This window comes from Ovis canadensis, chromosome 15, assembly GCF_042477335.2.
Source record: "Ovis canadensis isolate MfBH-ARS-UI-01 breed Bighorn chromosome 15, ARS-UI_OviCan_v2, whole genome shotgun sequence".
In the NCBI taxonomy this organism is placed as follows: Eukaryota; Metazoa; Chordata; class Mammalia; order Artiodactyla; family Bovidae; genus Ovis; species Ovis canadensis.
The window spans coordinates 72,240,350-72,266,030 of NC_091259.1; the positions used below are offsets into that span (position 1 = coordinate 72,240,350).

Sequence of the window (25,681 nt, forward strand, 5' to 3'; positions counted from 1 at the left end):
TAGACTAATTAGGGCTAATGTGATAATAGGCAATAATGACATCTACTGTGTTTATCAGATATTTGTGTTTTAACAAGGCCTTTGGAAAACATGCAGGTTGAAGGTAGGGAATGGTGGGAATGTTTAGTGAAAGCCAGGGAAATAGAAGTGTTTTTCAGAGCCCCCTTAAATTGTACTTACAAAACCTTCAAAACCTTCAGGTCCTGCCTGAGTCCTGAGACCCTCCTGGACCTACTTACCCTCCCACCAAGTTTTTTACACCTTCCAGAACCTCAGCAAACATGGTGCCCACACTAGGACAACCAGCGAAAAAAGAGGGCTACTGTCCACTTACTAGTCCACCTCCTGTTGGGCAATGGCTTACTTTTTGTTCTATTAAGTTGTTGCCCATATACAGACTTTCCCTTTTTTTTTTTTTTTTCTTCAGACTTTCCTTTTTTGCACAAGAAACTTCTTGGTTTTGATCACAAAATCTTTGTCTCTTTGCCAAAACTCAAATTCCCTTTCCCCTCCCATAGAGGGGAGGCCTGGTGAGTTCAAGAAATCCGCCAGGCCAGTGTCTAAGGAGACCCAAGAGAGAAAGTTCATAGTATTTTTCCTTGCCAGGAGCTGACATTCACCTGAACTGGAGGAAGGGCGTCTGTGAGCCAGTGAAGCAGGCCCCTGGCCAGGGTGGGTGGGAATTGTGCGGATATTTGAAATCCATGGATCCTCCCTCAAATTCCATCTTCTTGCCCAAAGTGTGTTGTATTTCTCATTTCAGCATCTTGGTTTTTCTCTCTCGAGCTCCTATAGGGAGGGTTGATTTATAGTTAAAAACCATGGAAGTGTCAAGAGGAAGAATCTGGCTAAGCAGACAACCAGATAGTCAGGCCTCTGCGTTGTTGACAGCTGACTCTTCTACTTTGTCAACTCAGGATAGACTCTCCCTCCCAGGACCCTTCCTTCAAATTTTCCAAAGCTCATTACTGGGACCGGGGGGATTGGCTTTTCAAAGTCCACTGAAATTACCAAGGGTCCATGACAAGGAGGTAATCATGGTGCCTGGAGAGAGAATTATGCTTCCAGCAACCTGGCCGGGAGCCCCATAAAAACCTGGTGTCTGTGTGGCAGGAAAAAGTTCTTGATATTGAAGCAGAGTGGACTGAACATAAATTAGTACATGAAGACAGAGGTTTAAGAGAGCCCCTGAATCCCCTATACCACCATCTCCTCCAGATTTGAGCTTCTGCTCACATTGCATTTACATTCTCCCCTCCTGGTGGTGCCTTTGGGGAGCAAGCCTGGTGTTTTTCACCTGAAACAGCCTCTAAGCTGAAAAGAACAGTCACCACCGAATCAATTCCTCATCCATTAACAGGTTGTCTGTTCTCGAGACACAGGCATAACCTGGTTAGACCTGTTTTGTTTGAACACTAACGTGTGAGTTGGCCAAATGCAAATGAGCAAATGTTTGTAATCCTTTATTTTATTTTTTTAAAGGGCCCGGCAGCCAATCAGAAGAGGGGGAAGTGACTTAGGGAATTCCCGGTTGGTGGCTTATTGCTTAACATCCTACAAAATGATTTAAAATTATTGTCATGTGCATTGATCTTCACTCTGATGAGGGCTCAGACGTGATAACACTCCTGGTTCCCTGTCCCCGTACAAGCTGGGCGTGAGTGCTTCTAGCAGTCTTCCCTCCATTTGCCACAGCTATTGGATTTCCCACCCAGAATCTTTAGGTAGATGAGGTAAGTCCTTATTTTTAAAACTTCTTTGGAGTCTGGAATTCAAATACCTGAGTGGAAAGAGAAACCTGCCTTGAATCAGACAGAGGAAAATAAAAGAGACTCCCGGAGGCAGCTGGCAGGAAGTGAACACGCCTCAGCTGTGTTCATCTCACTGGGTCGTCTTAGGATTTGATTTTGGAGGGCGTCAGGCTGACTTTGAGTGCTATCTGAACTCCCTGGTGGAGTCTGGGCTTCCAATCACTGAATTTAAAAGTCCCCTAGTTTCCCTCTCTTTCTGTGACAAAGCCATTTCCCTGGATTGAATTGTGAAATTCTGAAAGCTTTTTAAAGTCTGTCCACAGACTTTAAAACAGGTTCTTCTCAGTGATGAACTGGTTGGCTAAATTGCTGTTGGGGCTCAGAACACACATTCTTATTTTCTAGAGATGTCTTCTGTTGGTGATTTTCCTGACTTGTTCCATTATTTGTAGGGAAAGGTAGATTCATCTTCAGTATATTCTGGTGTTGGAAAATGGCTGGAAACAGGCAAAGGTGTATGCATTCAAATTAGAAAAAGTGTTCAGGCAGTGTGGGTAGGCAAGGGTATGGGGGAGCATTGCACACCTCTGTCCAGAAAACAAAAGCAATTTTGGCAAAGAGTTTTGCCATATCATAAGGAGACAGACCAGCCCTTTGTTCCAAGACGGGATACTGTGACCAGACAGGCAGACGTGAGTCAGCAGCACCAAATGTCTTCTAAGACAGGGGTTCTTTTGATTTTGTTTGGTCTCAGTGGAGAAGTATTGGCCTCCATGTGGATAGAACTGGAAACAGTGGGGAGATCATCCTTTTGCTGGTAATGACAATGCCGAGTCAGGAAAGTGACATTTTCACCATCTGTCTTTGCCAAGATTTAGCATACTGCTGGGATTGTGGGAGCATGACCTTGTTAAGATGAAGCGTAAGCTTCTGGGCCTAAGTTCATAGGTGTCTCACCACACTGACCTTAGTAACAGGGATAGAGTGAGTGAGTGTTTGGACTGGAAAACTTTTCAATGGAAGGTCTAATTCAGGAGTTTGTTCTATAGGCATGGTTGTGAGGATGTGTTTAGATAGAGCTTTTCACTGCATAAAGGTATAGTTGGGGCTCATGAGTGGCCATGTGCTAATTCCACTGAAGTCAAGGGAAGAGTTGATTTCCAACAGGAGAGATGAAGTTGTGTTATTAGGAAGAATTTTAGGGGTAAGGGATGCTACCAGGAAAGGCTCTTAAGAGATTTTAAGAATGATTTTATGTAGCCCTATAAAAGTGAATAATCTTTAATTCTAAAAAAAGGAGAATGACTTTAATAGCTGCATTTGGATTTTGTAGAAGGCTCCATCTAATCTTCTTTTTGAGAACTTGAGTACAGAGACTATGAAATAACTCATCAAATTCATCTTTTTATAACCTGAAATCGGGTAGGATTACATTATTCTGCACCATCACTAATGGCTCATGTGGACAGACTTTAAAAGACAGTGGAACGTGAAATGAACGTCATTTGAAAATGCGTGATCATATTTGAAAAAATAATAAATATAATGGAGATAATCCTCCATATTTCCAAACTATTTTCGAGAGGCACTTTAGAAGAAAGTAACTTTGAGGGAGCAACTGTGCTTTCAGTTCTCTTGCATTACTGTTCAAAATGGCGGCATTATTTGGAAATTTTTTGGGTGATTGTGGGGAGTATGATGCCTTAGATCCAGGCCTCCTATATATGGCAAATCTCAAATTCAATTATATTTTTTCTTTTGAGTGAAAAAGCATCTATTTGTTAAATTCAAACAATGCCCTTTTGATTTTTTTTTTTTCCTTTTAAAAATAAATATACTATGAGTGCCCTTAGATGGAAATGCCTTGGGTCTTTCTGGACCTCTGAGAAGTCTTATGTTCACACTCACAATTCCACATTTGTGCTCCCTTTAATTTACTAACTTTATGCAGATCCTCTTTCAGTACCTTTTTGATGATTTCAAAGGCTGAGACAAAATGGAAACTGAGAGGCTAAAATATTTACTCCACTGCATTCAGTTAACTAACCAGAAACTGGAAGGAACTCATATCAGGTCCTAGGCCAGAATGTGAGTGCTATGGGTCAAAGTTCACTTCTAGGAAGTAGAATTTAGTGTTGTGGATTCTTGTAATGTTATATTTCTTCCTCATCCCTACCTACTCCCCGCCCCTAAATTAAGGTTAGCCCTGAATTGTGTTCTTTAGACCATCTTGCTTTTTGAAAACTCAGTGTAGGAACCCTGTTTAATGTTCAAGCATCAAGCCCAGTCGCAGAGGTTTACACAAATCATTCAAAAGTGATTCAGTCTTTGCCTCGCTTCCTCCAGTTAGAGTCCTCCCTAAGTCCTTTGGAACAGATGGGATTTTCAAAGACCTCTGGGAGATGGGGTGGGGTGGATACCAAGAACGCCGTGGTAGAAACTGCTAACACACTTGAGAAGCAATGCCACGGTTTGGAGGAATCAAATACAAAGTGGGAACGTGATTTTCGGTGATACCTTTTTCTGCCGTTTCAGACCATTTCTCTTGTTAAGATCCCTCTCTGGTAGAATTGAAGTGACAATCATTTCTGTTGTGGGAGAGGCCCCAGTTGAGAGGCTTCGGCTCCATGCAGCTTTGGTGTTGGAGACCTGGCTTCTCACCCTGGTTGTGTTACTGGGTAACCAACCATGCTGAGCTCTTAGCTGGGGTGAGGCACGCCGGCAATGCACGGGGGATGGTCGTCTGAAGACTGAGGCAGGACGGCAGCCCTGTCTTGGTGGGTTCTCTTAAATCTGTTGCACAATCACTGAAGCGACAGGGAAGATAATAAACTTTGTTTAATATTTTCTTATCTAATTTTTCATAATAGGATTTTAAATCATATGATTTCTTTTGAGGAGCAGCAATTGTGCTCTTATTAGATATATGTGACTATTATGTGTATTTAAATCAGACAGGGCTTTAGAGGTCCAGGCTATTAAGCTGTGCAGGAAATAGAATGCAGTGAGGGAGAATGGGTCATGTTCAGATGGAACATATATTCAAGCCAAGTGGTTTTGACGTCAGGAAGCTAAGATGTGCAGAAGTAGAAGTTTTCATGGATCCCTCAGAGTTATTCGATTAAAGAATTATTGGACTTCAGAAGGAAAAAAAATGTCTTTACGAATTCTCCTTGAAGAATCCCAGACTCATGTTTCGAGTGATAGGAGCACGGTGTGGACAAGGCAGGGTGCAGGACAGTCCCGGACTGGCAGTCAGGAGACCTGGTTTTGTAGTCCCAGCAAAACTATGTGCCCACAGCAGCATACTCCACCTCTCTGGGCTTTTGATCCCTCATTTTGAAACCTGATCATCCTGAAGATACACTTCGGTCCTCAGAATCTTGTGACTGGGGAAAGCTAGCTACGTCTAGAGGTCAGCAGGTTTAACTTGAGGCTGTGAAAGCTGAGAATGGGATGAGAGATGCCCTCCTAAGGATGAGACAGGAAGGAAGACCAGTCGGAAGTCTTAAATGGCTTCCTTGGGGTCTTCAGAACTTTGGCCCAGGGATATGCCTGGCTGAGGTACTGCAGACTGGATACTGGGAGACTTTCCTAGGGGTGCTGGGGTCAGTTCCCATGACAATATCCCGTCTTTATCAATTGTCTCATTTATTCGAAGTCAGCATGAGCATAGAAGCAGATGCAGCTGACTGTTTTGTGACCACTGGAAGCCGCTGGCATACCCGGGTAGGCACTCGAATGCCCTCTTCTGTAAAACCCCGAAGCAGCTGGCTGAAAAGTGGATATTCAGGCCCCCATGGAAGCCACTCAGATTGTGTGGTGCTGGTCAGCTCACTTGACTGATTGCCCATGAATTACTGGGTAGATTGGCTGGGTGTGGGCTCACCTCCTATTGAGGAAGACCTGAGGGGTCATCAGAAGAGGAACATGGCTGGCCCAGCCACTGGGCAGCCCATCTAGAGACTCCAGTCTTTACAGAGGCCCTTGGCCTGAGTCTGGAAAAATCAGAGCTTGTAATAGAGTCAAGCAGGATGGCCCATTTAAAGAGGCTCCCAGGGCTTTAATTGGCCTTGTTTAAAAAGAAATACCCTGTAAAATACCCCTTTGAAAATTGATTTCACTAGCACCTAACCACACTCTGTCTTTGGGCTGTTTTACGGGGCTGAGCCCCTTGTTCTGGTTCATTGGATTCTCTTCCAATTTTCCCCAACACCTTGGCCCTGAGAGTTTCCTTCCTGGCCTTTTTCAGCAGCATCTTTGTTATTATTAAGGGTATCTGTTTATTTATTTTAAATATGACCAGCATTTTAAACATGCTTCATACTGTGCCTCTGATGAAAACCAAGTCCCAAATCAAAAGGAGCCAAAAGGCCTACTATAATATTTTGATTACTAGACTATTAGACTGCCTCATTATTATAATAACTACTTATTTTTACTTTTGTAGGTCCTTCTCCAGATGCACACTTTTTTTTTTGATGTTGTGATTGTGGTGAATTTAAAAGTTCCTTTTTAGCCACATACCCCTCACTCTGTATCATAGTCACCACACAAACGGCCTTGGGGGCTAGGGCTTTATGGGCGTGATTGTGGCAAATTTAAAAGTTCCTATTCGGCCACATATCCCTCACTCTATGTCATAGACACCACATAAAGGGCTTTTGGAGCTAGACCTTTATTGGTGCAATTGTGGATTTGAGAAATTTTAGCTCACCTGCCATCCCTTTCTTGACCTGATGCAGACTTCTTCCAAAAGTCTATCAAATCTCTGTTGGAATATGAAAGAAGTCTTCTATTTCTAAATATGACAATGGGGCTTGGAGCATATGACTGTCTCAAAGAGATTTTTGGGGGTCCCTTTGAGGAAACTTTAAAAAAATTCTCTCTTAACGACTACTGATATATTCTATTGGAGGAGGTAAGTGGGGCCTGAAAGGTGAAGATTATTTCAGCCTGTCTCCATGGTAACTACTGACAAGACTTGTTCTCTTCACAACTGGACTTTAGATTTGGCCTCAATTCAGCCTCTGTCTCAATTATGTCCACTGAGAAAATCAGAAGACACCTAGCTTACCTTTCTAACTCCCTTGACCAGAGGCTGTGGCTTGAGGAACATGGGTGAAGTGTAGACTTTGGCCGCTTGCGCATCTCAAAAGGCAGGAGGCTATGGGTTTTTGTTGCCTGGAAGCAGTTGGAATGCGGTAGAAAAAACACGAGGTTAAAGTCAGAACACCTGGGTTCACATTCGACTCTGTCACCGAGCAGCTGAGTGACACTGGGTGAATTATCTAAGCTCCAGAATATAAGTTTCCTCATCTGGAAAATGGGGGTAATAACATCTGCACAGGCTGTTATAAGGATTAAATTAGACAAAGAATCTGAAAGCATCCGGACCCATGCTTGTGAGTAAACAATTAGTAATTGTGGAATGGAATCGGAGGATCAGTCCTCAACCTGGGTGTTTTCAGTGAGTCTCTCTTGAGAAGGAGTGTCTGGATAATTCTGGGATTTTGTTTGTCAAAATGATCGACGTTGGCTCTGCACTGTGACTTTGGGGAAGAAAGGCAGCGGGGTTTTCAGCGGGGAAGGTGGGCAGCAGGGAGGCAGGATGAGCCATGTGAAGGGGGATCTCTTGGTGGAGCCTTGTGTTGAGCTGGCTGCAACCACCACCCACCAGAGCCTCAGGGAAGACCTGGGATAGGTACATAGCACGTTTTTTTTTTTATCCTGTCTTGATGCCTGGCATGTATAGGCCTCCAGAAGAAACTGATCTCCTTCCCGGCAGTCCACATGACTAATCACAACTTTATGTATGTTGCCCACCCCTTAAATTCTTGAGAGTCCTCGGATACTTACTGACCAGGGCAGCTAAGGCATTAACTGCTCTGGATATTCTAGAGGCTTTGAAAAAAATTCCTACTTATTTTGGCAAGGCACTATGGGGTCTACCTCCTGTAAATTGTTCAAATGAGGCTTCTGGCCATGTAGAAGTGGTAGCTAGAGGCTCTTTGAATTAAACAAGCAGTCCTTGCTACAAAAACAGGAAAGGTTTCTAACCTGGGATCCAAGGATCTCTTAGTGTCCATGGGGAGAAATCAGAGGCTTTGTGGACTTGGATGTGAAAACAAATAAAATTTTTATTTTCAGTAATTTAAAATTCAATATTCAATGTGAATTCAATTCAATTTCAGTATGAGTGTGGCACACTAAACTCCTCAGTAGCAACAGCTATAACTGATTATCACGCAGAGAAATTACAGATATTTTTATATCACATTGCACTTGTTACAGATGTCTTAAAATATTGATATTCATCACTACTTTGATACCATGGAAGTTATTGAACCTGGACTAGCTATTCTTATTTAATGTACGAATAAAGAAGCACACGGCATCATTGACTCAATGGGCATGAGTTTCAGCAAACTCCGGGAGACGGTGAAGGACAGGGAAGCCTGGAATGCTGCAGTCCATCGGGTTGCAAAGAGTCAGACAAGACTGAGTGACTAAAGAACAACAAAGAAGCACATACATTTTTATGTTATCGCACATTTATTTCTAAAAGTATTTTGAAAATTTTATTTCAATATAAACTTCCTTTCTAATCTTAGTATTTTACTTTGTCATTTCAAAAGTGTTATTTTGAGGAGTCCATAATCCTCAGTGGACTGCAAGATGGGTTCACCGCATAAAGAGAAGGCTAAGAGCCCCTAACTTATAGCATTCTCTCACACACGACTGATGAAATGAACAGCAGTAGCTAATAAATAGTTCCTATCAGAGTGGGGTGTGTTTTCTTCCCACCCATCGTTCTTGTCTATGGGTAGCTTTGGAGTTGTCAAGGGACCTTGGCATCATGAAGATAATAACAATAATAATCATGCTAATAATAGCTAACCTTTGTTGAGTGCTGCCATAGGCCAGGTGCTATTACAGGCATGTTCCATGTCATATTTTGTTGGACTCTCCTAACTCCTTAAGGAGCTTTAGACAGCAAAGTGTCTCCCTGCCTTCCATGATGATAGAGCAACGGTGTAGATAAAGGCAAGAGTGGGGACTGACGCCTTGAGACACTGCTGGGGTCAGCGTAATACAGCCACCTCAGTCATGCAGGGTCCAACACTTAGAAAGCACCTGTGCTTGGTTTAACACTCTGTTGTTGCTGTCTTGAAGTTCTTAACACATTTGGGGCAAGGGGCTCTGGATTTTCCTTTTGCACTGAGTCCTGCCAGTCACGTAGCTGGGCTCCCTTGGATATGATGAAATTATTCAAATGTGTGACAACTCCTGATGCTGGGAAGCTGCAGGGAGAACCCCGGCTCCTCCTTATCATGCTCATCTAGCTGATCTTAGCTATTTGATTTGATCATTTTGAGTGTCAAAGATGTCCACTGAAGCAAGGGGAGGAATACGTGAATAATCAGCTGGAAGGAGTTTGATCCCTGGGAAAACCTTTCTGATTGGAAGTCACTTGCCTTGCTAAGGAGTATTTTCATGTGTTATTTTCCAGAGGGCTTACTCTACAGGTCAGGAAGCTAGAGGAAGCAGAATGAAGTGTGTTCTGGAAGAGAAAATGAGACCTGGTATGCTTAGAGTCTATAGGTCTTGCAGCAAGGCTCTAGAAAGGAATACGACTTTCTTGTCTATGGTTGTTTAATGATTGTCTGTACAAAGAGAAAACCCTACTTCTTCTAAAGAGGAGTTGCTCTAATGTATGAGAAAATTCATGTATTATTTGTTTCTTAAGTTGCAAAGATGATGCTGGAATGAGTCTAGTGAAGTCTTGTCTGTTTTATGGCTACGTTTTTACAAACATTTGCAGGGTCATGGGTATGACGGAGGTCGGGGAAAACTTTCCTAGACTTCTCAGAGGGATGGAATGCAGGCTCCCAGAGCCCTCCCCTCATTGGAGTGACGTCCACGACACAGTGGGTCTGACATCAGGACCTGTGTGTGTTGGCTTAGTCATCAGATGCTTTTCCAAAGGAGGCATAATTTCCCCTTAATGTTTCAATTTCCTTGTGATTATTACCACTCTTTTATCATGGCTAATAAGTCTGAGGTGACTTTAAGCAGCCAAACCCAATCGCTGAGTCAATCTGGGGCTTTCAACTGGAAGCCAGGCTGAAGTTTTGACAGATGGGTTTGGGTGGACATGAACGGGTGTTTCGGTAGCATCCACACAGATGGACACTAAAATAACTTTCAATTAAGGGCACAAGGATGATTAGTATGCTTCATGCTCACATTTTGGGGAAAAATTATACAGCTGCACTTAAAAGGAGCTCAGTTTCAAAAATAAAAGTGTGCAATCCTAAAAGACAATCACCTTGTCTTTGGAAATACAAGAGTCCATTTTCAAAGCTACAAAAAGTTATATGGCACTTTCCCCCTACACCCCAATACATTTATTATAATACATCCGACCATTTACTAGCTTTGTGTCTTTGAGTAAGTCACTCAAGTTCTCTGTGCCTCCTTTTCTGTGAAAATGGAGATATTAGTATCCACGTCTGGGGTTATTGCAAGGAGTGAATGAGACAATTCCTGTAAAGCCTAGTTCAATGCTTAACACATCATAAACACTCAATTAATATAAACTGTCATCCTCGTCAGGATAATTTTGACTGCTGTTTTGTAATTATACCATCTGTGAGATCCCAAATCGGCGGCTGTTGATCTTTCCCTGACTGGGGCATCTCAGTCTTTCTCTGGGAAGAAACTTTAATCTCGACCTGGTCAAATCCATTGTCCCAGTCCATCCCAACCCTCCCTGGCTCCGATTCCATCCTCTTAACCTCCCTCTACCCTTCCCGCATTCCTGCGTCCTGGGTCTTATTTATTTTTCAGTCAACTGAGGGTGTTGTTAAATCTTTTATTTTTCTGGCCGCCCAATTTGGTTCTGAGGCAGTCCCCTCCCTGTCCTGCTCATGACAAGAATGCTTGGGAATGCTCAGCCAGCCATATCCCTCTTCTGTCAGAACACTCTGTTCTTAACGCTCCTTGAGAAGAGGCGTTTCGGAGGCTTCCCCCCACTGCTGTGACCTCCCCTCCGCATTAAGCCAATGGTCTGGTGATAATGAATGCCCAATGGCTGAGAGAAAGCTGCGGGGAGGTGGTAATCTTGAGGAACATCACGCATTGCCTGCACATCCCAGGTTTTCCGCTCAAGGCTTAAATAAGAGATATTAAGAGGCTTCACCTGACAGAGTGTGTTGAAGGCTGGATGATGATGCCACTGCTTAATTAGTGTTGTCATGATCTCCATTTGAGTGATTTGTTTAGCTCTTTGTAGCCCTTTCTGGCTTGAGCACATCATGTGGTATTGACAAACTGTTGGGAAATGAGAGCGCGGTGATGCTTGAATTAATGTGGGCATCATACAGTGAACATCTTAGGTCCTTTCGACAGGACACCTGGGATCTCAGGTCACTTGGCAGGACATGAGTGAGTCTACACAGCTTGCCTTGGAGGTAGGTATGGCTAACCTCCTTTCCCCATTGGGAAAGCTATGGTCCAGGGACTGGGGGTTTTCAAATTATGCTCATTGCCCAGGGCTGGATGAAAGAAGCCTTTGGGAGAGCCACGCTGAGTCTCTGCTTGGGGAGGTAACCCAGAGACCACACCTACTCCCCGAACTTACTGACTTTCAGAAATGAACCATTTGGAAGAGCGTGGTTTGGGTTATGCCCATGCCGTGGCAGCCCCTTCTCTGGCCTTGTTAATCTGACTCAGGATCTTAACCTGGGCTGGCTGGAGGCTGGCCATGCCATTCTACAGATCTCAGATACTCCTTAGTGCCCTCGTGGAGCCAGCCAATGGAAAAGTACAATGTCTTCTGGCTCCTGGGCCCTGCCAGCTCTGGCCGGTCTCTTCGATACCACCTTTTCTTCTTAGGGAGTGGGAGGATAGCATTTAAACTGAAAGCGCAGGTTTTTCTTTGGTTTTTATGGGAAAAACAAATTGGCATGAACGCTCTGTCAAACCAGCTCAGGCTGTTTGGGCAGATGCCTTTCTTTGCTTTTTTCTGTTTATTTTCCAACAAATCAATGCTTAACTGCGTTGTTATTGGAGTAGAGCAACAGGTGCAAAAAAATAACTCTGCTGCCAACTCAAATGAAAAAGTAGGGCTTATACCCTCTGGGAGGTATTCAGAAGATAACAGAAGCCCCTGCCAGCAACTGAATTAACAGCTCTGTTTACGGTGGGTTTTATGTTAACCTGCCCCTAACCCTCTGACACATAAACACACTATTGTCTCAGGGAGAGACATGCAGCCATCCAGACAACCAGCTGCTTTATTCTGTCCTGCGTGGAGATTGGTTTTGGCTGAGGCTGCTTTGCGAAACTCATGGCTGCCAACTCCAGGTCTTGGTGAGGGTTTCCTGTGAAGGCAAGGGTTTGGGGTTGTTGGAGAAAGGAGGACCAGTCCTGGTTTTTCTTTTTAATTGATTAATTTATTTATTTTTAATTGGAGGATAATTGCTTTACAATGTTGTGTTGGTTTCTGCTGTACAATGAAGTGAACCAGGTATATGCAGACATATATTCCCGCCCCCTTGAGCCTCCCTCCCAATCCCCTGTCCCTCCCATCTAGGTCGTCACAGAGCACGAAAGCTGTTTATTTTTCACACAGTAGTGTATGTATATGTCAACGCTACTCTCTCAATTTGTCCTATCCTCTCCTTCCTCCACTGTGTCCACAAGTCTCTTCTCTACATCAGCATCTTTATTCCTGCCCTAGTCCTGTTTTTTAAGGGAGCTGAAGTTCTTTCCAAGCTTGGTCATTTCCAAATGCCAAAGCAGGTCACCTGGCTCTCCCTGCTCTTGTTCTACTGTAACTCCAGCAGGAGATGGCCAATGAGGCCAGATGACCTTGGAAAAAGCTATTACAACATTTTCAGAAGTGGTGCCCTTGCTGGACAGTCCAGTTGAGCAGGGCAGCTTCTGTGTTTTTTTTCACTGTTATGCCCCCAGCACCTAGTACAGTGCCAACATCTAGTAGCTCGTCAATGAATATCTATTAATTGGAAGGGATCAATATACTAGCAGGGCAAACATTTCTTGATGATTGTTTCTCTCCATTGAAGGCTAAGATACCAGGTTTCTTTGGTAGGGTGGTTAATCTTTGGAAGAGCTGTGGTGGGGGTGGGATGGAATAAGGTGTGACTCAGCCAGCTATGAAATCCCCTTGATGAAAATAATCATTACAAAAATCCTCTACAAATGCTGTGTTCTGAGGACTTTGGCCTTCACAGACTCATACTTGTTAAGTTGCTGAGCACTGTTGCATTGAACAAGGTGGTATTGGATGTTAGGAACTGCTTTACTTCAAGTTAGGCAATAAGACAGGGAGCGAATCTCCACAGACGAACTGAAGCTTGAGTTCTTCGGATTGAAATGTATTGCCTCTGACTTTACGAGGACTTCCTGGTGTTTGTGGATGTTTATTTTAGGGCCAATATCTGCTGGAGTTCGTTATCTTGTTTTGGGAACTTGAGAGAACTCAAGTAGATGAGTCTTTAACCAGAAGCTCTTAATGGCAAGGGTGCTTAAGGATTGGTGAAGGTAGGGTCTTAAAAGCATAGATTCTGATTCACAGGTCTAGGTGGGACCTCAGGAAACTCCAAGTTTAACTTCTTCTTAGGTGCTGATGATACAAGTGGCCCATAGACCAATCGTGTGGCCTCTTCAGCCAAGTAGGAAAATAAGCATTGTAAAGGTAATCTCCCAGTTTCCATACCTATGCCTTTCCAAACACCTATGGAGACCTCTGTTGTAAAAGTAGGCGGGGTTTTTTTTTGGTTTGTTTGTTTTTGGTTTTATTTTTTGCTATCTGTTGCTTATGGCTACTGTGTTTTAGAAGAGAGATCAAGGATTGGTCAGGAAAGAAATACTGAGGTTCAAGGTGGTGGGGTATACGGTGAATTTTTTACTACATTGCTGAACAGAGGTCCAGAATGACTGTCCTGGGTGCAGCATGGTCCCTCCTTCTGCTGCTGATGGAGAGGGAGAGGGGAGGCCCTTCCTACTGCCACTGTGGGAAAACTGTGCAGCACTCACGTCAAGAAAGAGCAAGAATAAAAACTCTCAGGGCTTCTCTCAGAGGTCGGGGTAGACTTTCTTCTTCTGACCCTGACTCTGCTACAAGGTTTCTTTTCATTTCAATCCTACATGAGTGCAACAGAGATTTTGATTTAAAGATCCACGGTGTCAATAGATTTGTAGGGGTCAGTGGATGGTCTTTGGCGGGCCTTTTGCACAAAATATGCGCAAAACTTGGTGTGAGTATGCAGTCTGGGGAGGAGAGAACCATAGTTTCCCTTGAGGTCTGAAAAGACTCCGTGACATTCATGTTTCGAAGCTTGCCCTATTTTTAGTTTGCCATAGCTGAACACAATTGATAAAGGCCCCTGAGGTCATGTAAGGGAATCTTGTTTTTAGATCAATTTTGGTTCCTGTCTCCGGTCAGTGTCTGTTTCTTGTCTGAACTGTCACTAAGACTGATAGAAATCAGCATAAGAGGTGTATTTTCAACTGGCTTATAGTTAGTAAAGTGTATCTATAATGAATCGACTCTCGGGCTCCGACTATGGCATCATTGCTCATGGAAACGCTTGAAAGCCCAGGAATAGTGCTTCCGATGCTGCCCCTGGGAACATGAAATGTCTGTCTTGAAACACATTATGAGGGTATGAAATTACCTGCGATGTAATCCTAAGAGGATCAAATACATTCCCCAAGCTTGGTTCATATTTTGATTCATTTGGAATACATGAATTATCATCTTTGTTACATTCAGTTAGATTTCACATGTACTTGAATTTTCTTTTCTCCTCACTGGGAGTAGTTCTCTTGAAATGACAGTCATATTGAAACAGGAAGTCAGTAAGCTGTTGCAACATTCTTTGGGCAAATGCTGTGAATTCACCTGCTGGTAACTTTGATTAAGGACTGAGAATGGTCTGGATAGTGCTGTCATTGCAAAAGCGATTAAAGTGCCTAATTGCTCCTTGGGCTTGAGGAGTAAAAATACCCACATGAGACAGTATTCTGAGGCAGTCTGGGGATGATGTGGTTGAATGAATCAAGGATCTGGGAAGAAGGCAGACTGTGGCTTTGACTCTCGGTCCCCGAGGGGTGGGAGCAGGGAATGCAAGCGAAGCCCTGCTTATGATCTGCTCTGTGGCCCTGGTGGCTTCCGGTGTATCTTCACCCTCCCAACAGAAGAAAACACTACTTTTTGAACTAATTCAGTTCTAATCCAGATGAAGCACAAAGCATTGTGAACTGGTTTATTTCTAAAATATAAACTAAAAATCATTTTATTGAATCATGCAAGGAATATTCATATGTGTATGCAAATATATTCATGTATTTACATGTATAGATTAATATATTTGCATGAATACATAAATACTCCTTTTATGGTACCTGGGTTTGATCCCTCAATCGGGGAAGATCCCCTGGAGGAGGGCACAGCAACCCACTCCAGTATACTTGCCTGGAGAATCCTAGGGACAGAGGAGCCTGGCGGGCTATACTCCATAGGATCGCAAAGAGTTGGACACAACTAAAGCAACTTGGCACACATAAATCTATTTTAATGGCCAAAAGTATCACAGATAAAACTGGCCCTAAATATTCCTACCTGAGTATACTGTAAGTATGGAAAAGTGATAACGGAATTCTCCCCTTTCATTCTAAAAAGAATTCTTGAATATATTGAGAAGAGAGATGACTTCAGGTTGCTCTGGCAAAAAAGAAACATGTTTCAATCAGGGTCCCTGCATGATTGAATGGACGCAGAGAGCTTTGAAATCCAGGAGAAACCTGGTAAAGGTGTGAGACCCCAGGTGGCACAGGGAGAATGCTGTGACGGTGTGTAGGATGGGGCTGGGGCTGAGGATGAGCTGAGGGCATCTTTCTTCTTTGGCAAAGCACACCCAGCTCAGCAGAAAGTGCCCAGGGTTTGTTGCTAGACAGAGTTTGAATTTTCTGCTAGTTTCAGTTCTTTCAAAACTGTGTGAGCTTGAACAAGTGACACAACCTCTTGGAGCCACAGATGAACCATCTGCTAAATGGCATAATGCCTTACAGAGCAATTGTGAGTATTGACTGAGATAATGGATTTAAAACTATGAGAAAATAGGCAGCCCATTTAAATGTTCAATAAGCCCTAGCTACTATAGTATATAGCTACTATTAGTAGTAGCAGTACAGCACTTGGTCTTAGGTCTCAGTAGCCCCACCACAGAGCAAAAGACACACCTTGCTCTAGATGAGCGAGCCCAAGCTGGACTGTGTTTGTCTATGCTGGCGGGTCCTCTCTGTGTGTTTAAGAGAGACCAGTGGAGCAGGGCTTGGCCTTGTTAGGAGTCCCAAGGCTGGGCAGAGCCTCCTGGGCTCCAGAAGACCTGGCTCTGGTCCTTTGCCAAAGTTCCAAGGGAATCTCCTTCTGCTCACTTTTCTGTCCTTAAGAGGTCAAATCCCAGACCCCTTTCTTCTAGTAATTGAGCAATTCAGGTGCTAAGGGACCCTGTAGGATAGAGACCCACAGGCCGTCTTCCGCCAGGAGCTCCCATCTGAGATGAGCTGCTCTCCTGTGCACCTGCAAACCAGCCATGGTGTGTGGGAGCAAAATGCTGGGGCGGTAACCCAGGGCCTGCAGAAGTGTGCCCTCCCACTGCTGCTGGCAGCCTCAGGCAGTGTGTGTCTGGTGGCACGAAGGGGAGCAGGAAGCGGGCGGAGGGGCAGAGCACGGCTTCTGTGAGCAGGGGCTCAGAGATGCTGTCCATCACCCAGCCTAATGGTGTGTCACCCAGCAGAGCAGGATGGGGCTGGGGAGCCCGAGTCCAGCCCTAGGCTAGAGTGTGCCAGCTCACTGGGACTGCTGAACATGATGTAGACTGTAGAAGTTAGAAGCCTTGCTTGAAATGAACTTAACCCTCAATTTCCACCTTGGAGACTCAATGAAATAATAAGTCACAACACAACAAATAAAAGATAATAATAATTAGGGACTTCCCTGGTGGCTCAGATGGTCAAGAATCTGCCTGCAATTCAGGAGACCTGGGTTCAATCCCTGGGTTGGGGAGATCCCCTGGAGAAAGGAATGGCAATCCGTTCCAGTATTCTTGCCTGGAGAATTCCATGGACAGAGGAGCCTGGTGGGCTACAGTCCACAGGGTTGCAAAGAGTCAGATACGACTGAGCGACTAACACCAATTAGCTTGTATTCACCAAGTACTTAATACGTATATTGTGATACATGTAATATGTACCAAGCATTCTACTGGTATCCATTTTGTCTTTCAACAACTGTTTTCATATCATCCCCATTCTATCAACGAGGAAACTGAGACCCAAAGAAGTTGAGTCACTTGTCCAAGTGATTAGTCAGTTGGCAAAACCAGGTATTGAACCATGGCCATTTGACTGCACAGCCTGGTGCTTCCCACCATTGCACCATCCTGCCTCTGAAGAGTCTACCTCAACCCTAAGAATATTGCCCAGGCCAACCAACACAGTTCAGAGAGAAGCTTCTGGGCAGACCCCACAGTGACAGCTAACATTTTCTGACACACTGTGTGAGAATTTTACAAACGTTCTCATTTGATCCACACGTCAACTCCATTTCTCCCACTTTTTATCATGGGGGAAAGTGAAACTTTAACAGGATGGTACTTCCCCAGGGTCAACACAGCCTGCCAAGGAGCAGAATCAAGACTTCTATCCTCACCATCTGAGTCACCATGAGAACTGCCCTCCAGAAGCATGGCAACATTGGGCTGGGTTTGAAGCTCCTCACACCTTGAGTATGTCCTTTCAACCCAGATGTTAGTGAGATTCTGTCTCTGCCACTAGTCTCACCCACTCCCAATTGAGCTGCTGAGCAACAGTTAAAACGTGAGACTCTTAAACTTTAGGGTCAGGCTAGGCATTCTGCTGGCCCCCTCCCTGATCCATTGGTCTTCCCTGTGCATGCTGGTCAAGCTGGTGCTGGAAGGGAATCCACTCTTGATGAAGGTCTGGTGGGGTGGGTACAGACGTGGTGGGTCATCTCTATATGCGAGTGGCTCAGAAGTAGTCTGAGTCTGTAGCAGCTGGGGGTACTGCGGGTGCTTGTGTTTAATCCCAAGGGGCCCCTTAACCAAGTGGGGAATAAAGAGTGATTCTGGCCACCCCAGCAGAGCACAGTGCTGCCTCTCTGCCAAACTGAGTTTGGATTGGCCAAACCCTAGTGGCCCAGGGAGTTGCTCCCTAGGATAGAAGAGTGTCTGACTGGAAGGCTGGCATGAGGGACCATCTGCTGTAATTTATTGGATCCCACCCATGGTTCCTCCTCTAGAAATAAAGAGCAGACTTCTGTCATCCAAAGCGTCAGTCTTAGAATTGTGGTGCAAAGGGTGACATCTTGGGCGAATGTGGAGGAATCAGTGAAAAGAATGCAGATGGAAAAATCTTGTATATCTCAGTGCATTTCAATCTTTCGGTTTGAATTAAAATTTACTTTTTTCTTTTCTGTGATGTGCATTTTTCAGTACCCCAAGTAACAATTTATGCTGTGTTCCCAGAATACATACTATGTGAGACTAGACAAAGGGGGGTCCAATACTCGGTGAGTTTTCATAAACTTCCACCTAGGAGGCACTTACCAGGTATGGGTATGATGAGGCATTGTGCCTGGGGCCCCATAGTCCTGAATCTCCTTCAGTCCTCCAGCAAGCCTAGGTGGCAGTTTCCCAAGAGAGGATATAGCAGCTCAGAAAGGCTAGTCCAAAGTCCCCCCCCCCCCCCCCCCCCCCGCAAGAACAAAATCTGAGCTGTTGTTTCCATGGGCTCTGATTTGACTGGTGCTCATGGCTAGGTGTGATCTGGCTCTGGGGCTTTTCTTCCAGGGTTGGTGCATGAGTGCTGCTAGAGTCTAGTGGGAAGAGGCTAGAGATACAGCTGGGCATCCTGTAGTGTACAAGATAGCCCTCCCAACCTGTACCATCCTGGACCAAAATGCCAGTCACGCCAAGGCTGAGAAACCCTGCTTTTCACCCTAGAATTCTCTCTCTAGCTGGAAATGAGGTGAAGTGGATCCTTCTCCAGCTTGCTTTTAGCTCAAAGGGTGGAACTGTTTTTCCTTAGGCTCTGAATTTACTGCTTCCAATCTTGGATCTTCCCGACCCAGGGAATGAACCCGGGTCTCCTGCATTGCAGGTGGATTCTATACCATCTGAGCCACCAGGGAAGCCCAGGGACCTTTAACTTCATAGCATTACTTATCCTTTCAAATAGCCCTTAAGCTTGGAAGACATCCACTGTTCCCTGACTCCCTCTTTGGAATCAGTAAAGATGTTGAGCTCAGAAGGAGTAACACACTCAAGGTCACATAGCTCAAAGACAAAGATGGGGAGTCTGGGTTCCAACCCAGCCCTCAAAGTCTCCGAAGTCTCAACTTCCCATAATTGATACTTTTTTTAAAGAAAATAAGAAAAGTTATGCTGAAGGTAAAGTAAAAAGATTAACGAGAAGCATTAAATACTTCTAAATTAAAAGGATTGCTTTTCATACTCCATCAGATAATCACCTGGGCTTCCCTGGTAGCTCAGCTGGTAAAGAATCTGCCTGTGATGCAGGAGAACCCAGTTCAATTCCTGGGTCAGTCAGGAAGTTCCCCTGGAGAAGGGATAGGCTACCCACCCCAGTATTCTCAGGGTTCCCTGGTGGCTCAGACAGTAAAGGATCCACCTGAACTGTGGGAGACCTGGCTTTGATCCCTGGGTTGGGAAGATCCCCTGGAGGAGAGCATGACAACCCACTCCAGTATTCTTACCTGGATCCCATGGACAGAGGAGCCTGGCAGGCTACAGTCCACGGGTCACAAAAGGTTGGACACACGACTGAGCAACTAAGCACAGCAGAAGGTAATCACCATGTAACATGGAAAGTCTACATTTGTATATGGGAGTGTGGGTGAGTTGGTTATAATAATAATGCTTTTTCTTTCTTTCTTTTTTTTTTTTTTACCATTTTCAAGGCAGATTTTTTATCTATTATCTCATTTGATCTTCTCAACAATCTTGTGAGGCTGTTGGGGGGCACATGTCCTTATTTCACACTTGAAAAGCTGGGTCTCCAAGGGGTTAGAACTTGGTAAAAGGCCTTCAGCCGTGCTGGCCCCAGGGGCCTTCAGTGCCCACCCTGAGGGCATGGTCCCTGTCGCTCCAAGCTGGGTTGAGAACACCGACCTTCTCTCCTCAGCAGCCTGGGTGAGCTCAGTGAACTCTGACTCACTAAGGAATAAGCCACATAAACTCTTTTATGGGTGCTAACCATTTACTGGGCCCTGTAAAAAAGGGCCCCTCATTGTGCTGGCTGCTTTCCCTTGGAAAGGGGGTGCCAGCAGGGAGTGTGCTCAGCCTCCTGGGGGCCCAGATGGCAATGGGGCAGCTGTGACCTTGTAATCCTCAGTACTTCTCTCTGGCTGAGAGTAGTTCTGGATGCCTCATGGTGAGAAATGATGTCCGCCTGGAGGAGAGGGGCTTGTGGGGCATTTAGTCATAAGAGGAAGTCTGGCCCATGTGTTCCTGCAAAATTTATTGAATTCTTAGTACCCGCTGAGCTCTCTGTGCGCACAAGCTCATTTGATGCCCACAGCCCTTTGAGTTTGGGTTGTTCCCATTTTACAAGTGGGGAAAGTGAGGATCAGAAAGATTCAGGTCAGATAGACTTGAACTTGTTTCAAGGTCACCCACCGGGAGCAGGCGAACTAGGATCTGAGCCCACCTCTCCCCAACTCCGAAGATGGGTGCTCGGTCCTCAGCCAACTCTGCCTTCTAGATTTTGGGGAATTGGTAAAGAGAAGCCCTGTGCCAGCCGGCTGAGGAAGTGGGTCATAGTTGGCCCCAGCAGATCTGACTTCCACTGAAATAGCCACTTTGAAACAGCCCTTGCGAAAGAATTTCAGGGAAGCCTCCCCTGCACACCCCACCTCCACCCCCAGCCTGGAGGGCACATGGACTGGGCTCTGAGCTTCAGCCCTTTCAGGGTTAAACAGTAACCTTTCTACTGCTTGTAGTTGAGCAAATGCTGGCAAGGAACAAGCCTAGCCTTGAGCAAACAGGAGCTTGGTGCCATGCCCTCTCCCTCTCCCAGCCACCCCTCTGGGGACCTGGAAGCTTTCTTTTGCCTTCAAGTCCCCCCATCTGATTTCTTAGCTTAGGGCAATTGCTTTAGAAAGCTCAATGGGAAAAGAAAAGAAAGTTTGACTTGGGTTGGTTTTCTCTGAGAGTGAGAATCCAAGACATTTCTGGAAATGAACTTCAAAAGGAATTTACTAGCCCTTCAATTTCTGCCCGGGGAAACTGAGGCCCACTGTTGCTTCTGGTTCAGGTTGTTGATAGGCATAGAATGCCTCCTCATCATAACATACCTGCTATGCAGTTATGTCCTATTTGGTGCCAAGTGCTCGAGGTATGGAGACTCACTTAAGTCCCAACCAATACATACGGTGGCTACAATGGCCTGTATTTTACATACAAGGAAACTGGGGTTCAGAGAGGCTAATAACTTGTTTGACTTAGTACAAACCAGCTAAGAACTTAGCTGGTATTAAGTGGTGGAACTTGGGATAAACTCCAGCTCTTTCTGATGTCAAAACTCATCTCTATGGCACCACCGCATACACCTCAGCTCTGCTACCTCCCCTCCCTGTGGGCTGTTACAGAGCTCATCATTGCCACCCCATCTTGCCTTCTCCTACCTTCTACTTAGGCTGGATTCAGGCCTAATTATTTGCCAAACAACCAGGATGATGATGTTAACGATCATCATAAATGTTTCTGTTTAGCCTAATTCAACCCTTAATCACTGCTCTACTCCCTGTTCCTAGAACTGTGCCCAACCCATTGCAAGGCTAATAAATATCTGTTGAAAGAATGAATACATGAATGAATTTTTATGTCTTTTCCAGACCCCCTTTTCTCCCCTCTTAAGCCCTACATTGACCCAAAGGAGCAGTAGTTAAATTAGAGGAAGGGGTTTTGAGGGAGTGGAATGGCTCTGGTTGGGCAATTTCCATCCTGGGGATGTTGGTGACACATGAAGATGCAAGTTTTCACCCAAACAGGCAGAGAATTTTCCATGATCTTCTACTGTAATTCTGGCTTCTCCCCACTCCAACATTTAGAAGGAGCAGGTTACCCTTAGAGGTCCCAGGTAAGGCTCAGTCACCTTCTGGAAACAGACTGTTCATCCTTAAAATGATTGAACGCACTTCTGAGGCTTTGAGTCTGGCATGAGGGTAAGAACATTGTAAGTGCTGGAGGACCGAGGTGAATATTTCTAAAGCATAAAATTTTCATACAGTTCAAAAAAATCCAAAAACAGGCTCATGGAAGAAAGGCTCTTCTCCTTGATCCTTTACTGAGAAAATGAGCCTCATACTGAGAAAGTCCCATTCAGGTACACTGTGAAGCCTGCAGTATCCTCCAGGTGGATGGCATCATTGACTCAACGGACATGAGTTTGAGCAAACTCCAGGAGATGGTGAAGGACAGGGAGGCCTGGTGTGCTGCAGTCTATGGTATTGCAAAGAGTCAGATATTGACTGAGTGACTGAATGGTGATAACTAAAAGGAAAGGGAATGTGAGGATAAAATTTTTACCAAGAAGGAAGCGTCAGTGTCTTATTGGAGAAACCAGTTGATTTATAACGTTATCACAGAGCTAACTAAGTGCTTGAAAAGCTTTAGGTCAAATATGGCTGAGATCCCCTGAGACCAGCCCATCTCTTGGCAGATATCCTCACTGAGGAAATTTACTGGATGCTGAGGGGCGGGCTGCTCAGGTGTGTCAGAACCCGTACATGTCTGATTTCAAGTCAGGGTTCCCACACAGGTGCTGGGTCTGTTCTGCTAGCCATTTGGGATTTTACCGAATGGCAATTCCACCTTAAACAAAATCTCTCTGATATTTTCACTTTTGTAGAAAAAAAGAAAAAGTTGGCTGCTAGCCAGACTCACCCGGTGAGCAGGTATTACATTTTCCTCCTGTTTCATTCCCGATCAGAGATTATTCATTTATGAATGGGTGGCTGTAAAAACTTGCCTCATGCATATGAAAACTGAACCTGGAAATTTTTAATTGCCAGTCAGTTTTGCTTTTACTGAAAGGGCTGTGGCAACATGCTTGGCAGGCAGTGGTCGGGAGGACACGTTCTTTCTTCCTTCCTAAATTTGCTCTATGATCCATACTCTGAAATGACATTTGTCCCAGAGGCACTGACGGAACGGCCTTTTTGATCCCCTTACAGATCATGATTCTGGAAGGAAGTGGTGTAATGAATCTCAACCCCAGCAACAATCTTCTCCACCAGCAGCCAGCCTGGACAGACAGCTACTCCACGTGCAATGGTAAGGGGGCTGCATATGTCCCTCCCCATGCAGCTTCTTCCAGCTTCTTCTTTTGCTCTGATTAGACTTTATTCCCCAACTTCATGAAGCTTACAGGGGGTCTGGGAGCCAGGAGGCCTGTGGGAAATACAGGGGATGCGGGGGCCAGGGGGACTGGAGAAAACTCTTTAAGCAGGAGATCCCCACAGGTCCCTGGAGCCCCAGCCAGAAGCCCACTCGAGATAGTCTGTGGTTTCCTCTCAATATTCAAAGTTCCAGGTTGGCAAGCTGACAGAGAGGGTGAGAGAAGAGATACCCCGAAGTAAGGCCATTTTAATAGTGTTGGCTGGGATATGAAGATGGGATAGGAAAGAAAACTCTGTGCGTGCGTGTGTGTGTGTGTGTGTGTGTGTGTGTGTGTGTGTGTGTGTGTGACGTGGAAGCATGGACGTTAAGGAGAAGAGAGAGCCTTCAGTTTCATTCTCCAGTGACTTCCCTCTATAAAGGGTGGGTAGATTTGTCAGGAGACCATGCGCCTGCCTGTGGTGCTTTAATCTAAGACTGGTGGATTAGAAGAGGGAGGGCTTAGTCTGGGGCCTACAGAGGGTGGATCCAGCCCTGGCTTACTGTAGAAGCCAGGCTGAATACAGTGGTTGCTAATCAGAGCCGTGCACCTTGTTGTGAAGGCAGTCAGCTGGGGCAACCTCCTATGCACCGGACCGCAGCAGGTGTAAGGGGGTCTGGGCCTTCTCTCACCCTCTGCCTGCTACTAATTTCCTCCCTAGAGACTCTGCTGCTCTTGCTTCCCTTGAAGAACAGGGAAGTGGCTCTTGACGAACAATGTCTGGAAGGCAGAAGTGGGATGCCAGTGGAAGGTTGCATTCTCCAAGAAGCAGCCGATTCCTGGGCAGCTCCACCTTTCAACTTGGAATCCCCAGCCACACAGCATGGAAAACAGAAAGGGGAGACCTTCTCTTATTTGATCACCCGTCCTCCTGAACTGCTGTCTTTTCTGGGCATGAGCTTCCCTGTGGGGACCTTGAAGGATAATTCTAAACAGGGAAAAGCTCTTCAGGCTGGAAAGTCTTTTGCATCCCAAGCCCTTAGACCCTCCATTATGGCAGCATTCCTCTTGTTTGCTGTGCAGGGAGTAGAATCCACTCATCACTGTTACATTCTCACTTCCAGAAGCTCCTGGTCTTGAATGATGGGACTGGGGAGACCAGTTGAATGCCAGAGAGAAGCTGAACTCATAGGCTTTTCAATGCTTTTCCCCAAACTTCTGCAGGCTAGTGGGGAGTCTGCCCTGTTCAACTTCAGACAAAATTTCTCTGGTTCTGCCAAGTTCTAATAGGCTGCACTATCAGGAACCCTCCTCTCATCTGAATCATGTGACATTGAAAGAAGAATGTACTGTAGGCCTGGTGTGGGGTTACTGAGAGTTGTTGTCTCTTGTTTGCAAACTCAGAGTTGCACAGTTAGCAAAACAATTAATTTCAAAATAAAAGAACAGAGACTTGGGGGAGCTTCAAAAAATATAGCCCACCCTTCAACAACTGTATTGGTTGGTGAGACACCAAAAAAAGTGGGAGGAATGAGAGACATCCCGTTTAGGCTCAGTGTGTTAGTATATTTGGGAATATTTCTATGTAATTAAATTTGGGGACTAGATTCTCCCAATCCTTATCCCTTCCCCCTTCACTGTTGGCTTTGCCTTTAGGACCCCAGCTGAGGGTTCAGGCCTACTTTTGTGTGGTTATGAGGTATGAGGAGTAAGGCACCTAATGTGAGCAGCAGGTATGACCCAGGACAGCACCTTTGTGCCCACGTGATCTTGACTCCCTGTTCTTAGCAATCCTTAAGTCTGGGAGCAGTGGATGAAGTCCAAGAGGGTGAGCAAAAACAGGAGTGGGTTGGAAGCATTCCCCCTTGAGCTTCTCCTCTGGGAGTGTTGAGGGCCAGGCTGTGGGTATTTTGGGGATCAGACCTTTTGAAGCTCTGTATCTCTTTGCCACGCAAACTGTGTCCACTGACAAACATCATCATCATCCCCATTCCTGGGACACTCACCAGGAATGCAGAATCTCAGGCCTCATCCCAAGTCTATGGAATCAGAATCTGCATTTGAACAACATTCCCTGGTGATTCATAATTGCTTTAGAGTTTAGAGAAGTATAGATCTAGCAGGACCTTGAAGAAAAAGTTAGGGACCATTTTCTTGCACTACATTTTCCTTTATTGGTCCATCCTTGAGTTGGTGGGAATATCTGTGTGTCATGCTCAGTTAGATTTCCCCTTCTTCAGCTTGGTGGGCTATAATAGGGTCTCCCCCTTGTTCCTACCCCTCACCTCTTCCAAGAGAGTGCTCCCTTCCTTGGTCCCTGCTTTAGAAGGGATTGTAAGAGCTCTCAGCCTGGTCACATGACAACAGAAGCTGGCTCTTTCTTCTCCATCCCTCCAGGACTCTGGGTTGATTTAGTGATGCTCTCTTAAGTGAGTATGAGAGTCACATACATAGATAGTTAGTCCATAGTGAGCTCA

The 25,681-nt window shown here is 45.2% G+C and overlaps 1 protein-coding gene across 2 annotated transcripts in view; it reads left to right on the plus strand.

The window, feature by feature from the left end:
• Positions 1–1,494: 1,494 nt before the first annotated feature.
• The window catches only part of EHF (ETS homologous factor), a 43,496-nt gene continuing 19,309 nt past the window's right edge, over positions 1,495–25,681 (plus strand). The window contains exons 1-2 of one of the 2 annotated variants that reach the window (XM_069553665.1): positions 1,495–1,733; positions 23,062–23,161. In XM_069553665.1, the coding sequence (XP_069409766.1) occupies positions 23,065–23,161 (97 nt within the window). In that variant the 5' untranslated portion in view covers positions 1,495–1,733; positions 23,062–23,064. The remainder of the gene's footprint in view (positions 1,734–23,061; positions 23,162–25,681) is intronic. The other variant, XM_069553666.1, reaches the window with a different exon arrangement.